Below are 21,444 nucleotides of genomic sequence, written 5' to 3'. Positions count from 1 at the left end.
TTCATGTATTATGTGTAGTATGATTAGTCCTACTGAAATCACCTTTGCCAGATTGAGGCCTTCATGTGTGTGAAGACCATGCTTCCTGAAGCACTCTGAAGTAGTGTAAGAAATGTGATTTCCTTCCCTGCTTTAGTTGCAAGTGATGTTAATCGTTGCAGGAGAAATGCAAAAAACCTGGGAGCTGGATTGCAGTTTGTGGAAGTTTTTCCTGTTCACTGCCTCTTTCAAATATATTTTGTTTGTAATTTTAAAATCTACTGTTAGATTTTTAAAATCATTCTGTTAATGATTTGGGATTGTGAACATTTTACAAACATATTTTTTAAAAAAATTTAAAGCATTTCACTTCACAGTTTAACTGTGTTGCAAAGTTTACCCACTCATGTACAGAAGTATATTAAACATTTTAAAGCCTTTAATTTGTTTGTATTAGAAAACATCTTTATAATTCACTCTGAAAAGTTCGGTAATATTTAAACTATATTTAAACTGCAGAATAAAGCAGGAAAATTAGTTAACCAATTATCTTGGCTGTACAAACAGATCACATTTTGGATTCTCAAATCTGCAGTTACAAGTCTTGCCCTGCGTTCAGGCCTACATCCAATCAAGCATGCACAATGGACTCTATCTTCATAAGAAATGGGAAAATAAACGGAAAGATAAAGGCCAGGCCTTTGTAAAGGATTAAGTATGGAGGAAAAGAGTCTATGGGGAAAGAGAGAAACATCATATAATGGGAAAGAAATAAAGAAGTGATTAAAATATAATTATTAAATGGGTAAAGGGGCCAGTGAAATCAGAAAGCCTATCTCCGTCCCCCACACAGATAAACACACATCTCACTTAAACCTCTTTCCACCCCACCAAACCCCCAAAGAAAACATGTAGGAGGCAAAAGCAGATACAACAGTGCTTATCCTACCATGGTTTTCATCAGATGGCCAAATGGATTCATTTGAATATGCAAATAAGGAAGTTGATCATATAATTTCCATAGACCAGTGACTCTCAACCTTTCCACATTGCTGTACCTCTTTCAGGAGTCTCATTTGTCTTGAGTACCCCAAGTTTCACCACACTAAAAAAAAAACTACTTACTTACAAAATCAGACATAAAAATACGCAACTGTCAAAGCACACTCTTACTGAAAATTTGGTTACTTTCTCATTTTTACCATATAATTATAAAATAAATCAATTGGAATATAAATATTGTCCTTATATGTCAGTATATAAAGCAGTATACACAAGTCATTGTCTGTATGAAATTTTAATTTGTACTGACTTAGCTAGTGCTTTTTCTGTAGCCTGTTTAAAACTAGGCAAATATCTAGATGAGGTGATGTACCTCCTGGAAGATCTCTGTGTACCCACAGGGGTACACACACCCCTGGTTGAGAGCCACTGCCTTAAGACACTGAAAATTCAAGCCCTAAAACCCATTTATAACTACCTAGTAAACTGAGTGGTCCTATCTACAATTGCACTCTTCTCCCCTAGCAGTGTGGTCCAATCAGAATGTGAACTCATAATCCCTCCACAACAGGATATGGCTGAAGCACAATGGCAAGGAGGTGTGAGGCAGCTTGCATTGCCACTGAACCTGAACCTGTTCCTGGCTGATGCTGGGAAGAGCATTTCATTCTGCAGTACTCTGTCCAGCACATTCCACAAGTTCTATAGTCACTTAAAAAAAATTGAAAAGAATGTAGTACTAACATTAGTGAAGTTGTCATGTATGGTTGGGCCACAAATACACTTTCTTTCCTTCACTGTAGCATGTAAGATGATCAGAGTAACGGATTATTTCTAAAAGCAGCAGAGAGTCCTGTGGCACCTTATAGACTAACAGACGTATAGGAGCATGAGCTTTCGTGGGTGAATACCCACTTCTTCGGATGCATCGTGGGTGAACACCCACCGAAGAAGTGGGTATTCACCCACAAAAGCTCATGCTCATGTACGTCTGTTAGTCTATAAGGTGCCACAGGATGCTTTGCTGCTTTTACAGATCCAGACTAACACGGCCACCCTTTAGATTATTTCTAAGATTTGTAAAATATATTTTCAAACTTTAATTCTGATAATGATTATGATCATCTCACATTTTGTTTTGTTGAACTGAAGTTCTTCTGCCCTGGGACATCTCCACTGGCTGAATTTGGGCTATAGTTTTACCATAGGTTCTTGGGGTCCTATCACATTTGTATGTTCATCTCCCCTCACTGAAACTACATTGCTGTACTGGAGAAGAGTATTGGGCTGCTTCATATTTAAAAGTGCTCTCTTCTGTCTGATACTTTAAACCATGATCCATCCTGCTTCTTTACTGGTCACATAGAAATTAGAGTTCCCATGTTACTTTTTGAAACAGAGGTAACTCAGGTATTCTGGCCAACATCTCCCTCTCTCTACCCCCAACCCTCCACAAAACCAATCTGAATGTCTAAGACTGAACAGGAGCTCTTCATTAATGCACAACAGCAACTCCATTTTCCTGCAACGTCACTGCAACTGACTCTATATTGTAAAGTACTTAGAAGATACTTTGTAATATGAAAGATGCTACATAATGTAATTATTTTACTGCTATCTACAAGTATAGAAATAGGAAATTAGATGAAAATCTCATCACAGATACCAATAACTTGCAATATGTACTGTAACAGTTAAGCTTGTTAACTGGTTTACCTTAATAGGATACTTCATAGACATATTGAGATGCACATAATTGGTTCATTCTCTCTCATTCTATAGCTTGTGATGAATTTCCACAGCAATTGACACTTCAGTTATTTGCTGTTTGTGCTGTGTTTTGGAAATACAACCAAATGTCAAGTATTTTTCTTATTAGTCCTTAGGGAATGTCATATTATTTTTAACTTCTGTCCATGCTCTTGAGTTCCATTTCCTTCAATGGTTGTTTTCTCTCTCCTTTCAATCCATTGAGGGGGAGGGAAGAGGGGCGTGATTAACTTGCCTTTTGTGTTTAAAAAGGTTTTCTAATAATATAATCAAAATTGTGGACTCATGCTTCCAGATTCCAACCAAGCTGCACTAAGTGTTAGCTGTCACCTTTGTACAGTGCCCCTCTCGCCCTCCTCTCTGTTCCCTAATGTCTACAAAGGAAGCTCTGCTCTCCCTTATACTAATCATATCTGACATGCAGTTGGCAAGTGTTCTTGGTTAACCTCGTCCCATGTGAGAACTATGGACAAGACGTGTCTGGCTCCTAAATTTAACATTGTAGCAAGGATGTTTCCACTGATCCAACAATATGTTTTATGTGAAGGTTTCTTTTTCATTGTGGCTAATGCACCCTGACATGTAAATACATAGTTGTAACATTGTCACATCAAAATGGCTTGTATACACATTTGTTTCACACAAATATATAAAATGATGTAGCTGAACCTGAGGTCAGCCACATCACCTCCTCCATGACTTTCTTCAAAGTTCTAAGAAGGCTGTTATTGTAAATGAGTTTTCCATAAGCCTCCATTCAGTAGGTTTTAGGTACATCAGGTCTACACAGGGCTGGCTCTAACTTTTTTGCCACCCCAAGCAAAAAAGAAGAGCGCCGCCCCATCGTAACACCACCCCCCCAGCGCCACACTGCCCAAACCCCCAGAGCGCTGGGCCGCTCAACGCCCCCCGTCGAGCGCCTCACTGAGCCGCCCAACCCCTGAGCGCCGGGCCAGGCCGCCCAACCCCCCCACCCCGAGCCCCACGCCGAGCCGGCCAACCCCCCCCCCCCCCGAGCACCTCGCCAGGCCGCCCAAACCCTCACCCCCCCCCCCCCCGAGCACCACGCCGGGCCGCCCAAATCTCCGCCCCCCTGAGCTCTAGGCTGGGCTGCCCAAACCCCCGCCCCCCCTCGAGCGCTGCGCCGGGCCACCCAACCCCCACCCCCCTCAAGCGCCACACCACCCAAACCCCGCCCGCCCGAGTGCCTTGCCGGGCTGCCCAAACCCCCGCCCCAAGTGCCTCGCCTCGCCGGCCAAACCCCTGGAGGGCCGTGCCGCCCAAACCACCGAGTGCCGTGCCGCACTGTGCCTGGGCCGCCCGAGCACCGCTCCCCTCCCCCCGCCCAGCGCCAGGCCATGCCGCCGAAGTCCCCGCCCCCCCCCCAGCACCACGGCTGAAACAAAAACACACACACACACACACACAAAAAACCCCTCGATCGCTGCCCCGCTGAACAACAACAACAACAACAAAAAACACCGCGAGCGCCCCCCACCATCCCAACATTGGCCACCCCAAGCACATTCTTGGTCGGCTGGTGCTTGGAGCCGGGTCTACATTAATGTAAATCAGAATCTCCTTCAGTCAAGGCAATGGAATTTTGTTGGTGTGAAAGTGGTTTAAATGAGAAGAGAATAAAACCACCAGAATCCCCCCCCACCCCGCATCTCTGCAAAGTAGTTCCTGAAAAAAAAAAAAATCAATATAGTGGGTGGGATAAGTCCAGCTGATACAGGACTAGTTGCTTGACTTCTGCATGTGTTACAGCTTGAGAGTCTATATAACTGCTGCTGCCACAATGTTAAAAGGATGAGACAAACCAATTCTACATGCTTCATACCTTGAACTACATCTGCCCCATAATCAGAGGTAATAAACCCAAAGAAGGCAGTGAAAGGGGTAAATAATGCAGTAGTTTTGTCCTGCAGCTTCTCCTGTACAGGGCAACTGCACCGTGGGATTGTTTCAGAAATGTCTGTTGATTTGCTTAATAGATCCAGTTTAGTTGGTGACAAGTGTGTCTGTTTCTCATTGAGTATTAAGAAAAGACCTCCCAGAGCCACTTTACAGATAAAAGATACACACCAAAGCTGAATACAATACACGCCAGAACCTACTTCTGGTTTCATTTATACCCTTCCAACAGTGGCATTGGAACAATTTTTATAGTGGGGCTGCTGAGAGCCATTGAACAAAACTGTAAACCCTGTAGAGGATGGAAATCACTTCAAGCCAGGGGGTGCTGCCACACCCCTAGTTCCAGCACCACTGCCTTTCCTCTCATCATCCTCATGGTCTCTTTACAGGTGGTCTTCTGAAATACATGAGATGTTGCTCCCATACAATCACTTTGTCTTAGAAAAAAGTTCCTTTTAAAAGAGCAAGTGTTTGCCCTGGTACTTTGCCAGAATTTCCCCTTAACCCACTAATCTTCTACTGCGTTATGTACTGGTTGGTTGCCACCATCCAATCCAGGAGTGGCTGCATTTCAATGGCTCCGCATATGTGTAAAGTCTGATTTTCAGAGGATCCAAAGCTTTGCAGCTCTCATTGATTTTAGTAGGGATTTAGGAAGGCGAGGTGAGTGAGTCCAATAAAAAAATATTACCTCACCCACCTTGTCTCTCTAATATCCTGGAACTGACATAGCTACGACTAATTGCATTCAGTAGGAGTTGTCAGTGTTAAGGATCTGTAACATCTGTCTCATGGTTTTTGAAGTGCTTTAGAATAAAAGACACTAGATGACTATAAACTAGCATTGCTTATTATGCAATTAGCAGTTGTGCTGTCCTACTGCCACACTTTGATTTAGAGATAAAAATTCCCTCACCAATTACAATGATTTTCTTTCCAGCATGCTTGGCAAGACCTGGTTCATCACTCACAGTGCTTGCAGGCATTTGCCTGAGCCATTCTGTCTCACTCTTCATTTCACCTCATGCCTCTAACTCCTTTAGTATAGGCAGGCAGGCATCATGTATGCCAGGGCCCAACCGGCAAGGTGTTAAGCTATACTCCTATTGAAGCCAGTAAGCGATCAGGGCACTCTCCACTTTCCACTAAATGGGATGTGTTCAGCATCCTACCAGATCACACTTTAATAAGACACTTGATGAAGAACAAATTAACACATTAATCATTATTAATATTACAGTAGTGCCCAGAGACCCCAGCCCCGTTGCACTAGGCAATGTATAAACACATAATAGACACACCCTGCCCTGAAGAGCTTACTGTCTAAGTATAAGAATATAGACAGCGGGTGGATAAAACAAACATTGATGGGGGAAGTACCAGGACACAATGAGACAGAAGATCTCACTAATACCACCAGCTTAAGTACAGATAGAGCTTAATGCACTTTGTATAATGTGCTACACGAGACACCATAATATTTGAACTTACAGTAGGGAATAACTGTACATAACTGTTGGTAAGCATTTACTTTTCAATAGCACCCACTGTCATACTGCTGGACAAGAGTGTACGTACAGTGATTTCAGAAGTTACATTTAGAATATGAGCTATAGGTCAAGGATAAAGTCATGTTTAACAGCCAATATGTCCTCTAAGATGACTGTGTGCTGTCTTAGTATTTGTACTGAATGATTCTGACACTTTGTTCCTGGTTTATTTAAGGGATGCAAATGTGTAGATTGGATAAGCTGTTCAAACGCTAATTTCTGCCAAAGATTTATTTTTATTTCTCATAAAAGTGTTGAAAGTTATTACTCCGATTGTTTTATGTCCACTATTGAAATTACTGGTAAGCTCTGACTAAAACAGCCAGAACTAGGCATGTGATATCCACAAAAGCACACAAAAATAGATATATAGATAGCCATATATAGAACAACATTTGTCATAAGTGTGGCTCTAGAAATCTTATTTCTGAAGAAATCAAAGGGTAGAATTTGGGAAATTTTCTGTTACCCTTGTTGATTTCTTCAAAGGCTTGAAATTTGGCTCTTAGTCATATAATATTATGTAATATAGTATTGTGTGATAGATTAAAATGGTGAACTTTTAGGCTCCTGGGGTGTTAAAACTTACCTGCAATGTGGCCAACTGCATCCAGAGTGCCCCCTCATAGTCAGGGATGACTCTGCAGTACCCTGCCTCGCTTTTCTTCTTCAGGGATTCTTAAACAAATCCCACACAATCCAAAGGGAATTAAATATTACCCACCTGAACTCCAACAAAGACTTTCAAAATAGAACAAACTCACCCAGTCCTCATCCTAACTTCAGCTGGACAGAGCCCTTCCTCCCTGAGGGTCTGACTTTCTGATTCCAGCACCTTCACATTACCTAGAGTTTGTTCTTCTTTACATTCCCTCCTCACCACTGCCTTCTCCCCTGCTGAGTCAGGGGCCTTCTTACTCTCTACAGACATAGCCATATTTTCTTAGACACCCCCTTGCCCCATTCCTGCACCTTCCTGCTGTTTTGATACTGAAATCACCTGATTTCAGTCAGGTGGAGCTCATTTTGTAGTCCGGTGTGGCTAGCCCCAGCCATTAAGGGGTGAGTCACCCTCTTATATCAGCCTTTAAAATGAAAGTTACAGCTCTCTGTGCTGCTACTGCTATAAAATATTTGATTCCCTTTTGTTCCTTCAGTGTTTATTCCTTGTAGAGCTGCTTAGTGACACATACTGCATACTCCCTGTGTTCGAACATTCTCCCACTCAATTACCTTTCTTCTTACAATCAATGTTCAAAAGCAGCTGGTCAGTTTTCCATCAGAAAATTCCATTATGATTAAATGTTTTTTTTCTGCAAAACTATGTCAATTTTGAAGACATTTCCCATGAAAAAATATTTGGAATGGAAAATTTTGTTTCAGAAGAATTTCACAAATTTGTTTGGAAACAAAATTTGCATTTCATATTTTATTTTATTTTCACTTTTATATTACTTGTATTAGTTTTATGTTATTTCATGACATATCAGTAGCAGCAGTGACTAATATGACATTACATCATATCACGTCAAGTCATATCAAAATATGTCATGACCTAATATAATAGTTGAAATTCTATTATTTTATTTTTAAAATAATCAATGTCAGATGCCACCTAGCACAGACTGAAACATTTTATTTTATTTTATTTTGTAGATCAAAATGTCTCCTCTTTCTGTTGTAATGAAAGAGTTTGACACTTTGATGTAGAAAATAAAAATAAACAATCCGTATACTGCTTAGAGGGACTGTTTTTTTCAATAGCCTTGTGTTAGCCTGGAATCATTTTTCCTAAAATCATTGTCCTTTATGACATAACATGATATGATATCATATTTTCCAGGATTACTACTGACATATTGTGAAATAATGTAATATAAAATAAAAAAAAATGAAAATTTTGATATTTCAATTTTTTTCTGAAACAAAATGTTCTCAGTGATTTTTTTTTCTGAATTTCTCTTTCGTGGGTTTCATGTTTCTTTTAAGTTATAACCATCTAGTTTCACAGATGTTTAAAAGAATGCTAACTTCCCCCCCCCCCCCAAAAAAAAAATTAATAGACCTACACAAAAATGTTCAATTTTTCCACAGTAAATTAACAGAAATAGCAAAGAAAGCATGCTGGTTTAGACCCAAGGAGAAAAATCCCTTTCTCTAGATATCGTTTCCAAAGAATGACGTAGAATTAGAACCAAACCATTGCTTCAGTCCTTCAGTGTGATCTGCTAGTGTGGACTTCTGTACCAATATGTAGCCTCATTAACATTACTGTGGACCAGCATTTGTGGATACTGTTCATGATTAGAGTCCTGTAGAGGTATGCCAAAAATTGTAATTTCCCATATTTCCTCCTGAATTCCTGTATTCACCACCTAGATGCTCTAATGATGAGTGGACTAGAAATATATTGGATTAGATGAGATTCAGACAAGGTATCAAAACTGTTACCCTCTTCTTTTTATTAAATAAACTGGAGTGGTTAACCTAATGTTTTCACTTACTTTGGCTCCCAAACTGTGTTTTCATTACTACCTATGGTGTGTAGTGTAAAGCAAGCTACAGGTCAATTCATTTACAATAGGTCAAAGTAATGAGATTACTATAAATGACATATTCCCCACATGCTTTGCTAACACAACACAAAATGGTTTAAAAAACCCAAAATTTAGGCATTAAAATATCACTTTTCGGCTTTCTTTTAACACCAAACTGTTTTGATACGTGCTTACGTCTATCATATTAAGCCATAATATGTCAACTCTGAACTGACCTACAGTAAAAGACCTCTTCTTTGATGAGGTATTTTGTTTCACAGTTACTATCAGAGAAAGGTTATTCCGTGATGAAACTGATTATAACAATTTATCTAGGAGTTCAAGGAACTTGATAAAATGTTGAGAATGCAGATTGTAATTTTGAGAGAGATGTTGAGTTTATGTCAGTTCCTTCAATACTTGGGAAAAGGATAAAAGTCTAATTATCATGAATCAAGTATCAGAGGGGTAGCCGTGTTAGTCTGAATCTGCTTTTTATCATGAATCAGTCTCCCCTTCCTCCCCATTTTCATAAAATATTTAATGATCCCTTTGAAAAGTCAAGTATACTTGCTGAACTCACTAGACCCACATAATCCTCAGTCCAACTGTGCAAATGAGCTTTTGTGAATGCAAAATGAGTACCTGAACATGTAAAAGGGCACTTCCAGTATTTTCACAACTGGCAAAGTTGCATATGAAAATGCAGGTGTGTATTGTGCCTTTTTTTTTTTTTTTTTTTTTTTTTTTTTTTTGAGAATTTGGCCCTGTGTATCTATAGTTTATAGATAATGAAAACCAAGATTTTATTATTTTTGTTACTAGTGTCTGAAAGCCCGTGCTGCTCAATGGATGTAATTTATAAAGTTGTGTGTGAAAAAGCCCAAAATGGCTGAGAACTGAAAATCGGACCGTAACAAATCACAGATCTCAGAGATTATTGAATCTGGTGATATTTTAAACCAAAAGAGCTGTCAGCCATGCTTGTAACTGTTTCCATCACTTCACAGTCACTCAGACATTCTAGGATTCAGAGTGATGTTTGGAGTTGCTGTGTATGCTGGTTGTGTTGATTTGTGTCTCAGGAGGGGGCGGGTTGTGCTGGGAGATTTCTGATCATTTGTGCAGGTGGTGAATGAGGGGTGTATTCTTAGTGAAAGGCTCTGTGTGTTTGAGGTTATTGTGTGGGTTGTGTTGAGAGACTTGTATTGATTTGTACAGGGGGCAAATGAGGTGTGTGTGCTGCAGTGAGGAGCTGTGTGCATGTGCTTATTGTTTGTACTGGTAGTGGTAGTGTGTGTGGTTGTGTTGGTTTGTGTCTGATATTGATATGTGTGAGTGGGTCATGTAATTCACCATCTGTGCAGTCTACCTCATACAATAAATGAAATTGTTGCATGCAAATTAGCTGTAGAGCAGGGGTAGGCAACCTATGGCATGTGTACCAAAGGCGGCACACGAGCTAATTTTCAGTGGCACTCACACTGCCCGGGTCCTGGCTACCGGTCCGGGGGGCTCTGCATTTTAATTAAATTTTAAATGAAACTTCTTAAACATTTTTAAAACCTTATTTACTTTACATACAACAATAGTTTAGTTATATATTATAGATTTATAGAAAGAGACCTTCTAAAAATGTTAAAATGTATTACTGGCACGCGAAACCTTAAATTAGAGTGGAATAAATGAAGACTCGGCACACCACTTCTGAAAGGTTGCCGACCCCTGTTGTAGAGTAAGGGTGGTGATTGGTTGCATTACCTCTGATATCACAATGGTCTAGGACTCTTGGCATGACACAGATATGTGCCTTATTATAGCAGTACATCACACAGGGGTAATACATAAAGTCAAAATGGCTGAGAACTTAAAAATTGGATGGTTATAAACAGCAAAACCCAACCATGATTCAACCTCGTGATATTCTGAGCATAAAGAGCTCTCAGCTGTGCTTGGGGCTGTTTCCTTTCGTTCACCCAGACTCTACAGACATACTAGGCTTCAGAGTGAGAATCCTGGAATCTTATTCTATAGGTAGTAGAGCCAACAGAGATTGGGACTCCATTGTACACTGCACAAACATAGATATACATCCATATTGACAGAAATGGGCTCCAGTTGCAAGATTCCAATGCGGATCTGGATTTTGAACATCCCAAAGAAATGATGAGGTGGGGCCCAGGGTTTTGGCTTAATCCGTTATAAAAATAGACCTCTGGATTCTCTTGTGGATTCAGAGTCCAATATGGGAGGGCTCACCTGGCTTTTAGTTTGGTGGCTTGTGATTAATTAACAATAACTTATTTTTAAGGAAAGAACACAAAAATATTTAGAAGAATCCAAATTAATGTCTGGTGCAATATGAGTGATACCACAAATGCATTTGGCGTATTGTGTTTGATTCGTATCTTTTGTTTTTATTTTTAATAAACAGCCATTGAAATGCTAAGCAGACATTTTAAAAACACCTTTTGATTTACTGTCTTCCTTCTTATTTTTTTTCTCTGCAGACTATGTCAGAGAGTCACAATGATCCTGCATAATAACACTACAGTCTCCCCCTTGTTTTCAAATGTGAGCTTCTTCTGGAATAGAGATTCCCAGGGAACGAGGCTTCTTGAGGATGTGACATCGGTCACTGGCAGCTATGACTTCCCTCAGACAACTGAGAGTTTTCTCTTCACTACTGTGGAAACAGCCAATAGGTCACTAGATGGCATGAGCAAAGATCCTCTGGGTGGACACACACTCTGGCAAGTAGTTCTGATCGCCTTCCTCACGGGCATCCTCGCACTGGTGACCATCATAGGAAACATCTTGGTGATTGTGGCATTTAAAGTTAACAAACAACTTAAAACAGTCAACAATTACTTCCTGCTGAGTCTTGCATGTGCAGATTTGATCATTGGTGTTATTTCAATGAACCTTTTCACCACATACATCATCATGGACCGCTGGGCTTTGGGAAGTTTGGCCTGTGATCTATGGCTCTCCATTGACTATGTAGCCAGCAACGCCTCTGTCATGAACCTCCTTGTCATAAGTTTTGACAGGTATTTTTCCATCACCAGGCCACTTACATATAGAGCTAAACGAACAACCAAAAGGGCTGGAATGATGATAGGCTTAGCTTGGGTCATCTCGTTCATTCTTTGGGCCCCTGCCATCTTGTTTTGGCAGTATTTTGTTGGGAAAAGAACTGTGCCTCCTGATGAATGTTATATCCAGTTTCTAAGTGAACCTGTCATCACTTTTGGCACTGCCATAGCTGCCTTTTATTTGCCAGTCACCATTATGACTATTTTATACTGGAGGATCTACAAGGAGACAGAGAAACGCACCAAGGAGTTAGCAGGGTTACAGGCCTCGGGCAGCAAAGCTGAGGCAGCACGCTTCATTCGCCAAACTGGTAGCTCCAGAAGCTGCAGCAGCTATGAGCTGCAGCAGCAGAGTATGAAGCGCTCTACCAGAAGGAAATACGGACGATGCCACTTCTGGCTTACAACAAAGAGCTGGAAACCCAGCCAGGATCAGGGGGACCAGGAGCACAGCAGCAGCGATAGCTGGAACAACAATGACGCCGCTGCTTCTCTTGAAAACTCTGCCTCCTCTGATGAAGAAGACATTGCCACAGAAACGAGGGCCATTTATTCTATTGTGCTGAAGCTTCCCGGTCACAGCACCATCCTCAACTCCACTAAACTACCCTCATCTGAAGACTTGAATGGGTCAGGGGACGACTTGCAGACGTCCAACATGGGGTCAAAGGAGAGGAAACCTAAAAGGTTGCACTCTCAGAAAAGTGTGGAGGATGGAGGAAACTTTCACAAGAACTTTTCTAAGCTTCCAGTTCAGCCAGGATCAGCAGTAGAGGCAGCCAAGGTTTCCGACAACATTCCGTCAGCGGCTAAGACATCCACAGCCCTGCCTTTATCCTTCAAGGAAGCAACCCTGGCCAAAAAGTTTGCCTTGAAGACCAGAAGTCAGATCACCAAGCGAAAACGAATGTCACTTATCAAAGAAAAGAAAGCAGCACAGACGCTCAGTGCTATTTTGTTTGCCTTCATCATCACCTGGACACCATACAACATCATGGTTCTGGTGAACACCTTTTGTGATAGCTGTATCCCCAAAACATTTTGGAATCTGGGGTACTGGCTTTGTTACATCAATAGCACAGTGAACCCTATGTGCTATGCATTGTGTAACAAAACATTCAGAACCACTTTCAAGATGTTACTGCTGTGCCAGTGTGACAAACGGAAACGACGCAAACAGCAGTATCAGCAGAGGCAGTCAGTCATTTTTCATAAGCGGATCCCCCAGGAGGCTTCATAGAATAGTATTTTTAACAAACAAAAAACAAACTATCAAAGGGCATGTGGGAGGGAGAGTGGTTCCAGGGTGCTGACACAAACGTTTCATCATCAAGATGTGAGAGCAGCTGCCAGGTTTATGTATCCTTTTAATAAATCCAGTTTAATATTAAAATCAAACCTGCATTAAGCAAAAACAAACAGACTTCAAGGTTTTTTATTAAGGAAATGAAAGACTAAATAAAGTTTTCCTACAAAATTACAAGAAGCTGTAGAGCAATTATGAACCCGTTACTGATCAGCCCAGTTTTTTGGTTGTAATCAACTCTGGGATCTCAGGTAAGCACATCTAGCTAGCCCAGTTCCAGCTGTTTCCAAGGAATCAACAGGTTTCAATTCAAGTCACATATGGATACAGCAAGCTAGTTAAACATTGTTATGAAATTATTTAAAACACTGTATAGGTTGCAAAACTGCTTCTTGTTGTCCCAGTAAAGCTTCTTGTCTCCTCTTTTGGTGTGATTCTCCTCGTAGCCCTGATTCTTGAACCTTATGGAGTATCTATTTGTGCAGCTCACGTTATGTGTATGTGTGAATGCACAAGTTACACTCACACTTCACCGTTTATATATATAAATATACCAGGAAATAAGTGATCTAACAATCTAAATTCTTACATGGGTCCCTATCATTGTGGTATGTGAGTGAAATATATGATTTGACAAATTAGTCTGTAAATGTAAATTTATTTTGTTATTTGCAAATTGAAATTCTAGTGTATATTTGAAACATAAAATACACACCATTTAGAAAGAGGTAAATAAGTGCAACCTATGAGCCAAATGCAATCCACAGATTATTGCTATGGGACATATGCCAACCTAACCTTTAATACAGAGATGCAGCCAGATAAAATTCTGTTTGTATGCAGTACTGTATTTCAGTCCAAGTGATAATGCCTCCTCAGAAGCATTGGCTACTGAGCTCAAAATTGAGCATAGAATTCTGGAATCTGTAGTCTCTGCAAGCTGCATGTCTGTACTAAAAGTGATGAAAGTTGAAAAAGTCTGCATTTTATGCAAATAGAACTTTCACAGACTGCCACTGTGGCCTTCAGTTGCAAAAGGCTTGTGTAGAAGAAATCCTTAATTGTTTTGAACCTGAAGGACACTTACTCTAAAACATTTCTTTTTCACAATCTGTTTGAAGAGCATAGTGGATATCACCAACTTGCAAGCTGGCACTTTCTGATAAAGAAAACAAAAAGGGGCTTTAATATTTATAACTTAGACATGGCCAATATTTCCTGGTATTTATGATGTGGTCTGCACCAAACATAGTGTGCTTTATAAAAGTCAGAGATCCCCTGAGGAAAGTACTGTACTTTTAAGAATTGTTCTAAATCTTATTTAGTTATATGTTGAAAGATAATTTGATACTAGCCTTTGAACTGACCAAAACAATTTTTTCCCGACACTCATATTTTGCTGAAAACAAAACAAAACAAAACAAACAAACAAAAAAAAGCCCCAACAAATTTCCTTTATAAAGAGGCATCAGTGTTGTGAACACAGAACTGGTATAAAAGCTGCTTTTGTATTCTGTGTGAGATGGTGTTTACAAATGATTTTGACAGCAGTGGAAGTATATTAAATGGTCTCTGTGTATCTGAACTATTTAATTTTGTGTTATGTTTATATGAAGAAATATTTATACAGACTTCACCAAATGTTTTATTTAATGTTGATAAATATTGCTCTTCAGTCTTCAACTGTAGTGTCCTTTTAAAGTGATTCATAAAGGTCTGCTTGAGCAATGAATACAGTATACCGAGCTTTTATGTCACTAAAACAAATATTCATACACATAACATTCATAGTTTTTTATTGTTTTTGTGGTATGTTATATTAAATGTCTGTCTTAAACAAAGTTTGTAGCCTATGCTCTAGGTCTAGTGATGAGAAAAAAGTAGGCCTTGAGCTGTAGATCAGTCACATTTCAAGGTGGAGAAACCCATAATTTACTGATCAGTTTTGTTTGCCACATACAACCAAAGACTTACAGGGAGCCACCAAACTCTTTCCTAAGCTGCATAGAAAATTACAGAGCTTTATTTTACAGAACTGTGTAGTAACGAAGCACATATCTGCAGTACATTTCATTACTCAAGTTGACCTTTTAACTAATGTTTGAACAATTATAGATATATATAGATATATACATATTGCCATCTTATTATATTCTGATAATTAGAGTAGTGCAGTGCCCTCTAATTCATGAAGTATGAGGGCAAGTAAGGAAGCCAGAGTTCAGCAAGAGACTCTATTATATAATGCTATTGATTTTACTATGGAAAATTATTTTTCTACCAAAGTTAAGCTTCTTCTGAAAAGCAACTGTCACTATTGTTTACATGATAGGAAGAGTTAAAACTCTTGGATTGTTTTCGGAGAAAAAAAATAAACAATTTGATGTGTGAACAGGCTTGAAAATGTTATTTTACAGACATAATACATTATGTGTTTATCCACATACTAGAAAAGATTAATTTAGTTATATATTTACTTAAAGGAACATGCACTGTAAAATATTCAAAATTTGGCTGCATTGCAAATACAATTCTAAACAAAGGGAAATCAGATTAATATTTCATGTGTGTCTATCTGTTTGCACTATATATAGACATATATAATGCACAAACATTATATATACATGCACAAAGACATATATATGTGTAAGAAAGGTGCAATACAAATGGATGCAATCTGCCACAGCATTTCTTTTCACAAATAAAAAGCAAGTAATGGCTCACATGTGATGGAGGAAAGTAGAGTCGCAAACATTATAAAACTGTCAGTATGAGTGCAGACAGTCGTGTAACCTTTCTTACATCAACACGTGGCTTCAGTGGGCCTACTCATAGATCCAGTCCTGCTCCTGTTAATTTTAGTGGTACAGGATTGGACCCCATTAGAGCAGATTAATGAAGTTTAAGATTACTGGAGCATTGAGAGTAAATGTTGCAGGGTGGCACCAAAAGGGTATAAAATGGCAGACATTGTAAACCCCTTTCTGAGACAACAGCACATACAGCATCATGTGGCTTTTATATGTGCTAGGGTTGTATAAATTATTTATGTGACATACATTTGATTATGACTTTAACCTCAGAGGCTGTGAAAAATAAATTAATATCTGACTCAATGGACTGGTGGCAGGCATAACTGCAGCAAACACTTACATTTTTCAATGGCATGATATAACTTCTTGTCGCAGCTATAGGGCAAAAGCTCTACTTATCTCTGACCTAAATCTAAAGGAATACATGAATCCTCTGATTATCAAAGGTGCTCTGCATCTGCAGTTTCCATTGACTGCAGTGGGATTTGTGGCCTCTAAGTATTCTGAAGAATCAGGTCATATAAGGGGAGCCAGCCATGTTGTGGAAAACTAGCATAGCCACACAGATGTGCTCAAGAAGTTGCTCCCCTTCATCTATTAGCTTGCTAAGATCTTCAACTTTATTTTTTCTTTATAAGTAAATAACTGTATTTTCTTGCTCTACTGTAAGAAGGGCCCATGAAACATTTGGGCCATTCTCAACCTTGTGCCTATAATAAATGAACACATGAATCCAAGGTTTCAGAGTAGCAGCCGTGTTAGTCTGTATCCGCAAAAAGAAGAACAGGAGTACTTGTGGCACCTTAGAGACTAACACATTTATTAGAGCATAAGCTTTCGTGGGCTAAAACCCACTTCTTCGGATGCATATAGAATGGAACATATAATGAGGAGATATATATACACACATACAGAGAGCATAAACAGGTGGGAGTTGTCTTACCAACTCTGAGAGGCCAATTAATTAAGAGAAAAAAAAACATGAATCCAAGTACACTCAGTTCTCCTGTACAGGATGCAAACATCAAAACAAAAAAGATATCTATTTGTGTCTTTCCCTGGTTGGCAAGGTCAGTAAGTTTAAATATGTACACACAAATACACCACATACACTCATAGTGGGCATAGCTGTGTGCTATAATGCTCATCTATGTCATAAATTGCATTTATCATGCACCCTTGGCACCTCACCATACATGGACCAATAATCTCATGAAGAGTGATTGAAAAGACTCAAAGTCAGGGACAGCTTTCCTTAGAGAGGAGACAATAAGAGGGGACATGATAGAAACATACAAACAGGGCTAGTGCAAGGAAGTTTCGCCCCCTAGGCGAAACTTCCACCTTGTGCTCCCCCCCAGCCCTGCAGCAGCTCCCCCCACCCCCCGAGGCACCCTCCCCCGCGGCAGCTCCCCCCCCTCAGGGTGGGGGGGGGCGGGGAGCTGCAGCAGGGCTGGGGGGGGGTGCGCAAGGTGGAAGTTTCGCCTAGGGCAATTTATGACATAGATGAGCCGTGCGGCAGCTCCCCACCCCAGCTCACCTCTGCTCCGCCTCCCCCCCCGAGCATGCGGCCCCCACTCTAATTCTTCTCCCCTCCCAGGCAGCTGATTGGCACTGCAAGCCTGGGAGGTGGGAGAAGTGGAGCGGCGACCGCACGCTCGGGGAGGGGGCATAGGAATGCTGTAAAAAAGAATTGGGGGCACTGCTTTTTGGTGCCCCCAAATCTTGGCGCCCTAGGCAACCGCCTAGTTTGCCTAAATGGTAGCACCAGCCCTGCATACAAAATAATTTAACGGTATAAAGCTGGTAAATCAGACACTTCTGTTCTCTGTATCTCATAACAAAGGGACACTCAATGAAAGTAAAAGGGGACAAATGCACAAGTAATAACAGGTATCAGGGGGTAGCCGTGTTAGTCTGTATCTACAAAAACAACAAAGAGTCTGGTGGCACCTTAAAGACTAACAGATTTATTTGGGCATAAGCTTTCGTGAGTATAAACCTCACTTCTTCGGATGCATCCGAAGAAGTGAGGTTTATACTCACGAAAGCTTATGCCCAAATAAAAGTAATAACAGGAAATACATTTTCATGAAACACATAATTAGACTGTGGAATGCGTTGCCACAGGACACCGTTGAGGCTGAGAGCTTAGCAAGATTTATATTAACATTTACGTCTTCCCCATGTGACACATTCCACTTGCTTCTAGCCCTGGAAGGTCCTAAAATATTCAGCTTGGAAGTTATGGCCTTTTTGTGTGTGGGTGGATAGAAGAGCTATTGTAGTAATTTGTGGACCTGCTTCAAATGTTGTGTTTTTTGTTTTTTAGTAGTGAATATTTGAAACTGTTCAGTGACTGGAATTTTTAGAATTAGTCTTGGTAGAGATGAATTAGAAGATAGAGTCCAGCAGGTGGACCTGTGGTAACAGGATCGGAGTTCTGAGTCATTTTGGGACCCAGGTGTAAATCTGTGGTAGAGATCATCCTCAAATCAAGGGATCACCGATGACAGATGCCACAGTTAATGGTGCAAGAAAAATGCTCTTTAGCACATGGCTATCACCAGCATGTATGTGTATACACACATCTATACAGAGCATTAATATCTGTGCTGTGGATTTATATATAAAATTATACTGAAAAGTCAGCCAAAAAAGGAAGTTTACTTTGATACCTCATGAACTATAACCTGACAACAGAACTGTTTACTTTTATTCTTTCACTTAGCTTGATAGAGAAGTTTCCTAGTCTTTTGCAGCGCACAGCCTCAAAGTGGATTCTCTTTTCCTCTGAAAATGGGGTTTTATGTGTGTTATGCAGGCTCTTTGGGCTTTTCAGATATCTAAAGATAGAAACCATGTCCCCGATTTCAGGTCTCGCACCCATTTTACACTAGGTTTAACTTCATTGACTCTACCAGAGATGCTCCAGATTTCCACCAGTGTGAGATCAGAATTAAGCCGTGTATGTCTAAGAGCAGATTCTGTCTTGGATGGGATAGGTGAAATAGGAGTTGACTACATATGGGCTGGGCACCCATTACAGCCCTGATCCTACAAGCTGCTCTTTATAACCAAATTCCTGCATGCATATGGGCTCCTAACAGCTTTAATAGGACTCAGCAAGTGCAAGCGTCCATCCATGTGAACCAGCTTGCAGGTTCAGAGTCTGTTGGGGAGCTGTACATCATTGCAATAGTATTAGTTTTAGATAACAGGTGTAGAGGTTATCTCAGCTTTCTGGGTTTATCCATAATCTCAACATAAGAAAAAAAATGTCAGGGGAATCTCCTGATCTTCACACTCTGCTGTATGAAATCACATTGTCATTTGCTGGCCTCATGGAGAGAGTTATGCACACTTTGAAAACCTTGCTTGCTTGCCTGTTCAAAGAAGCATAGGGTGTGAGTCCAGATCATTCATCTTTTTCTTTAACACAATAAAACCTTCACTAGTTTAACAGGGTTGTATGATTCAGGCTTCAGAGAAAGCTTATGAAAGTGGTGATAAAAACATTCAGCTCATTTGCGGTATGGAGACCTAACATGCTTCTAAATGGGTGAAGCTATACAGTTTATTTAACTTGGCAGAAATCTTGGAAAATAAACAAATGGTAGAAGTTTTTATAGAAGCTCAAATTCTTCTCATGCATAAGGGTGAATAAACACATGTAAAGCAGTGCCCAAATAAGTTCACTATATGATTGGCTTTGTAAGCCAAGCTCCTCCATCATTAACTACCCTGTTTCCCCGAAAATAAGACATCCTCCGAAAATAAGGCCTACTTACAGTTTTGCCTCTCGTTGTAATATAAGGCATCCCCCCGATAATAAGACCTCCCCGATAATAAGGCATCCACCGATAATAAGGCATTTTTCATTTCTGAAAAATAAGACATCCCCTGAAAATAAGACCTAGCGCAACTTTGGGAGCAAAAATTAATATAAGACACTGTCTTATTTTCGGGGAAACAGGGTATGACAGACATGTAAGAGATGGATGCCCAGGTCAAGCCTTTTTGATCTGGTCCTTTGAGTAGAACTGACGTTTTGCCCAAATGTAGGATTTCAGGATCAGGCCCAATTTTTGCAAAATGTACAAGGACAAACTTTAGGGGGAAAGTTATTTTATTTCAGCATTTAAGAGGAAAGAGTAAAAATTGGAAAATTGATATGTAGACGTAAATGACCGTGTCTCTTAAAAATTTGTATGCATCACCCTTATCTTCAAGGAAACTGACATAGAAGTGCTAGGAATAGTGGGTCAGAAATGCAGCCTTCTTGGGCAGGTCATATATTCATTTATCATCATGTGGGGCTAAAGCTTCCAGTCTTGAAGACAATGGGATTTTGGATAGTCCAAAAATCACTTCTGATTCGCTATAGACCGTATAAACAACTGCCACTTACTGTAGAATTGGTTAGCCTAACCTGCTCTGCTGTGCCTGTATGCAGAATATTCTCTCTGTCATTCTGCCTGTATGTGCCGATATATAGCCACTCATGTCAATGAAGGTCCTTTTAGAAACGCTATCAAAGCAGTACAACTACATAGGGTATTTTGACCATAGGTACTGTCAACATCTCATAAGGTTGGTGTATACATATGTGGGTCACCACCTTTAAAACTGAAATTGTATCATTAGAAAAGCACATTGCATACTCCATAGAACTTTCAATTTTTACATGTTGCTACAACATCATTTGCAAGAGAATTGAGATTATTAGATGACTAGTCTTCTTTGTGCACTATTTATGCAATATGTGAGCTGATCTCTACAGTATCATAGAGGAGATAAATTGAAAGCTAGATTTGCTTATTCATGCCTGTTCCCCGAAACTATGTTTTACCCAGGGCCGGCTCCAGGCACCAGATTGGCAGGTGCTTGGGGTGGCCGTTCCGGAGAGGGGCGGCACGTCCAGCTATTCGGCGGCAATTCGGTGGACTGTCCCTCACTCCCGCGCGGAGAAAGGACCTCTCGCCGAATTGCCGCCGCAGATAGCGATCGCAGCTTTTTTGTTTGTTTGTTTGTTTTGGCTGCTTGGGGCGGCCAGAACCCTGGAGCCGGTCCTGGTTTTACCATACATATTGGAACAGACCTCAGAAAACATCAAACATAGAAGGAAATAAAATATCTATGCAAAATTTAAAGATTTAAAAAGCAAAATTGTATTTTTTTTTTTGTTTTGGTTGGTTTGTTTGTTTTAAACCCTAATATACCACTAATGAAATTTAGTAAAAATCAAGCACATTTTTAACTCAGAGAAAATATTACTGTACTACAAAGCTTTGGAGCTACAGTCAGTCAAAGTTATTAGAAGTCAGTAAGGGAGGCAGAATATCCCAAAAAGTGTCCATGAATTTATAAATGTTTACTTTGCCTGTTTTATTCTTAACTGAATTTCACCTACTCAGATGTTGGCTGTAGCTCAATGAAGGTCCTTTTAGAAATGCTATCAAAGCAGTA

The 21,444-nt window shown here is 40.1% G+C and overlaps 1 protein-coding gene across 5 annotated transcripts in view; it reads left to right on the top strand.

Moving 5' to 3' along the window:
* Nucleotides 1–15,610, top strand: part of CHRM3 (cholinergic receptor muscarinic 3) — a 503,079-nt gene extending 487,469 nt beyond the window's left edge. For all 5 annotated transcript variants that reach the window (XM_054021263.1, XM_054021260.1, XM_054021261.1 and 2 more), the window contains one exon: nt 11,269–15,610. In XM_054021263.1, coding sequence (XP_053877238.1) covers nt 11,288–13,096 — 1,809 coding nt within the window. In that variant the 5' untranslated portion in view covers nt 11,269–11,287 and the 3' untranslated portion in view covers nt 13,097–15,610. The remainder of the gene's footprint in view (nt 1–11,268) is intronic.
* Nucleotides 15,611–21,444: the final 5,834 nt, after the last annotated feature.

This window comes from Malaclemys terrapin, chromosome 3 (genome assembly GCF_027887155.1).
Source record: "Malaclemys terrapin pileata isolate rMalTer1 chromosome 3, rMalTer1.hap1, whole genome shotgun sequence".
Taxonomy (NCBI): domain Eukaryota; kingdom Metazoa; phylum Chordata; order Testudines; family Emydidae; genus Malaclemys; species Malaclemys terrapin.
Note: the sequence above shows the minus strand (reverse complement) of the source record. Positions and strands in the feature narration are given on the sequence as shown.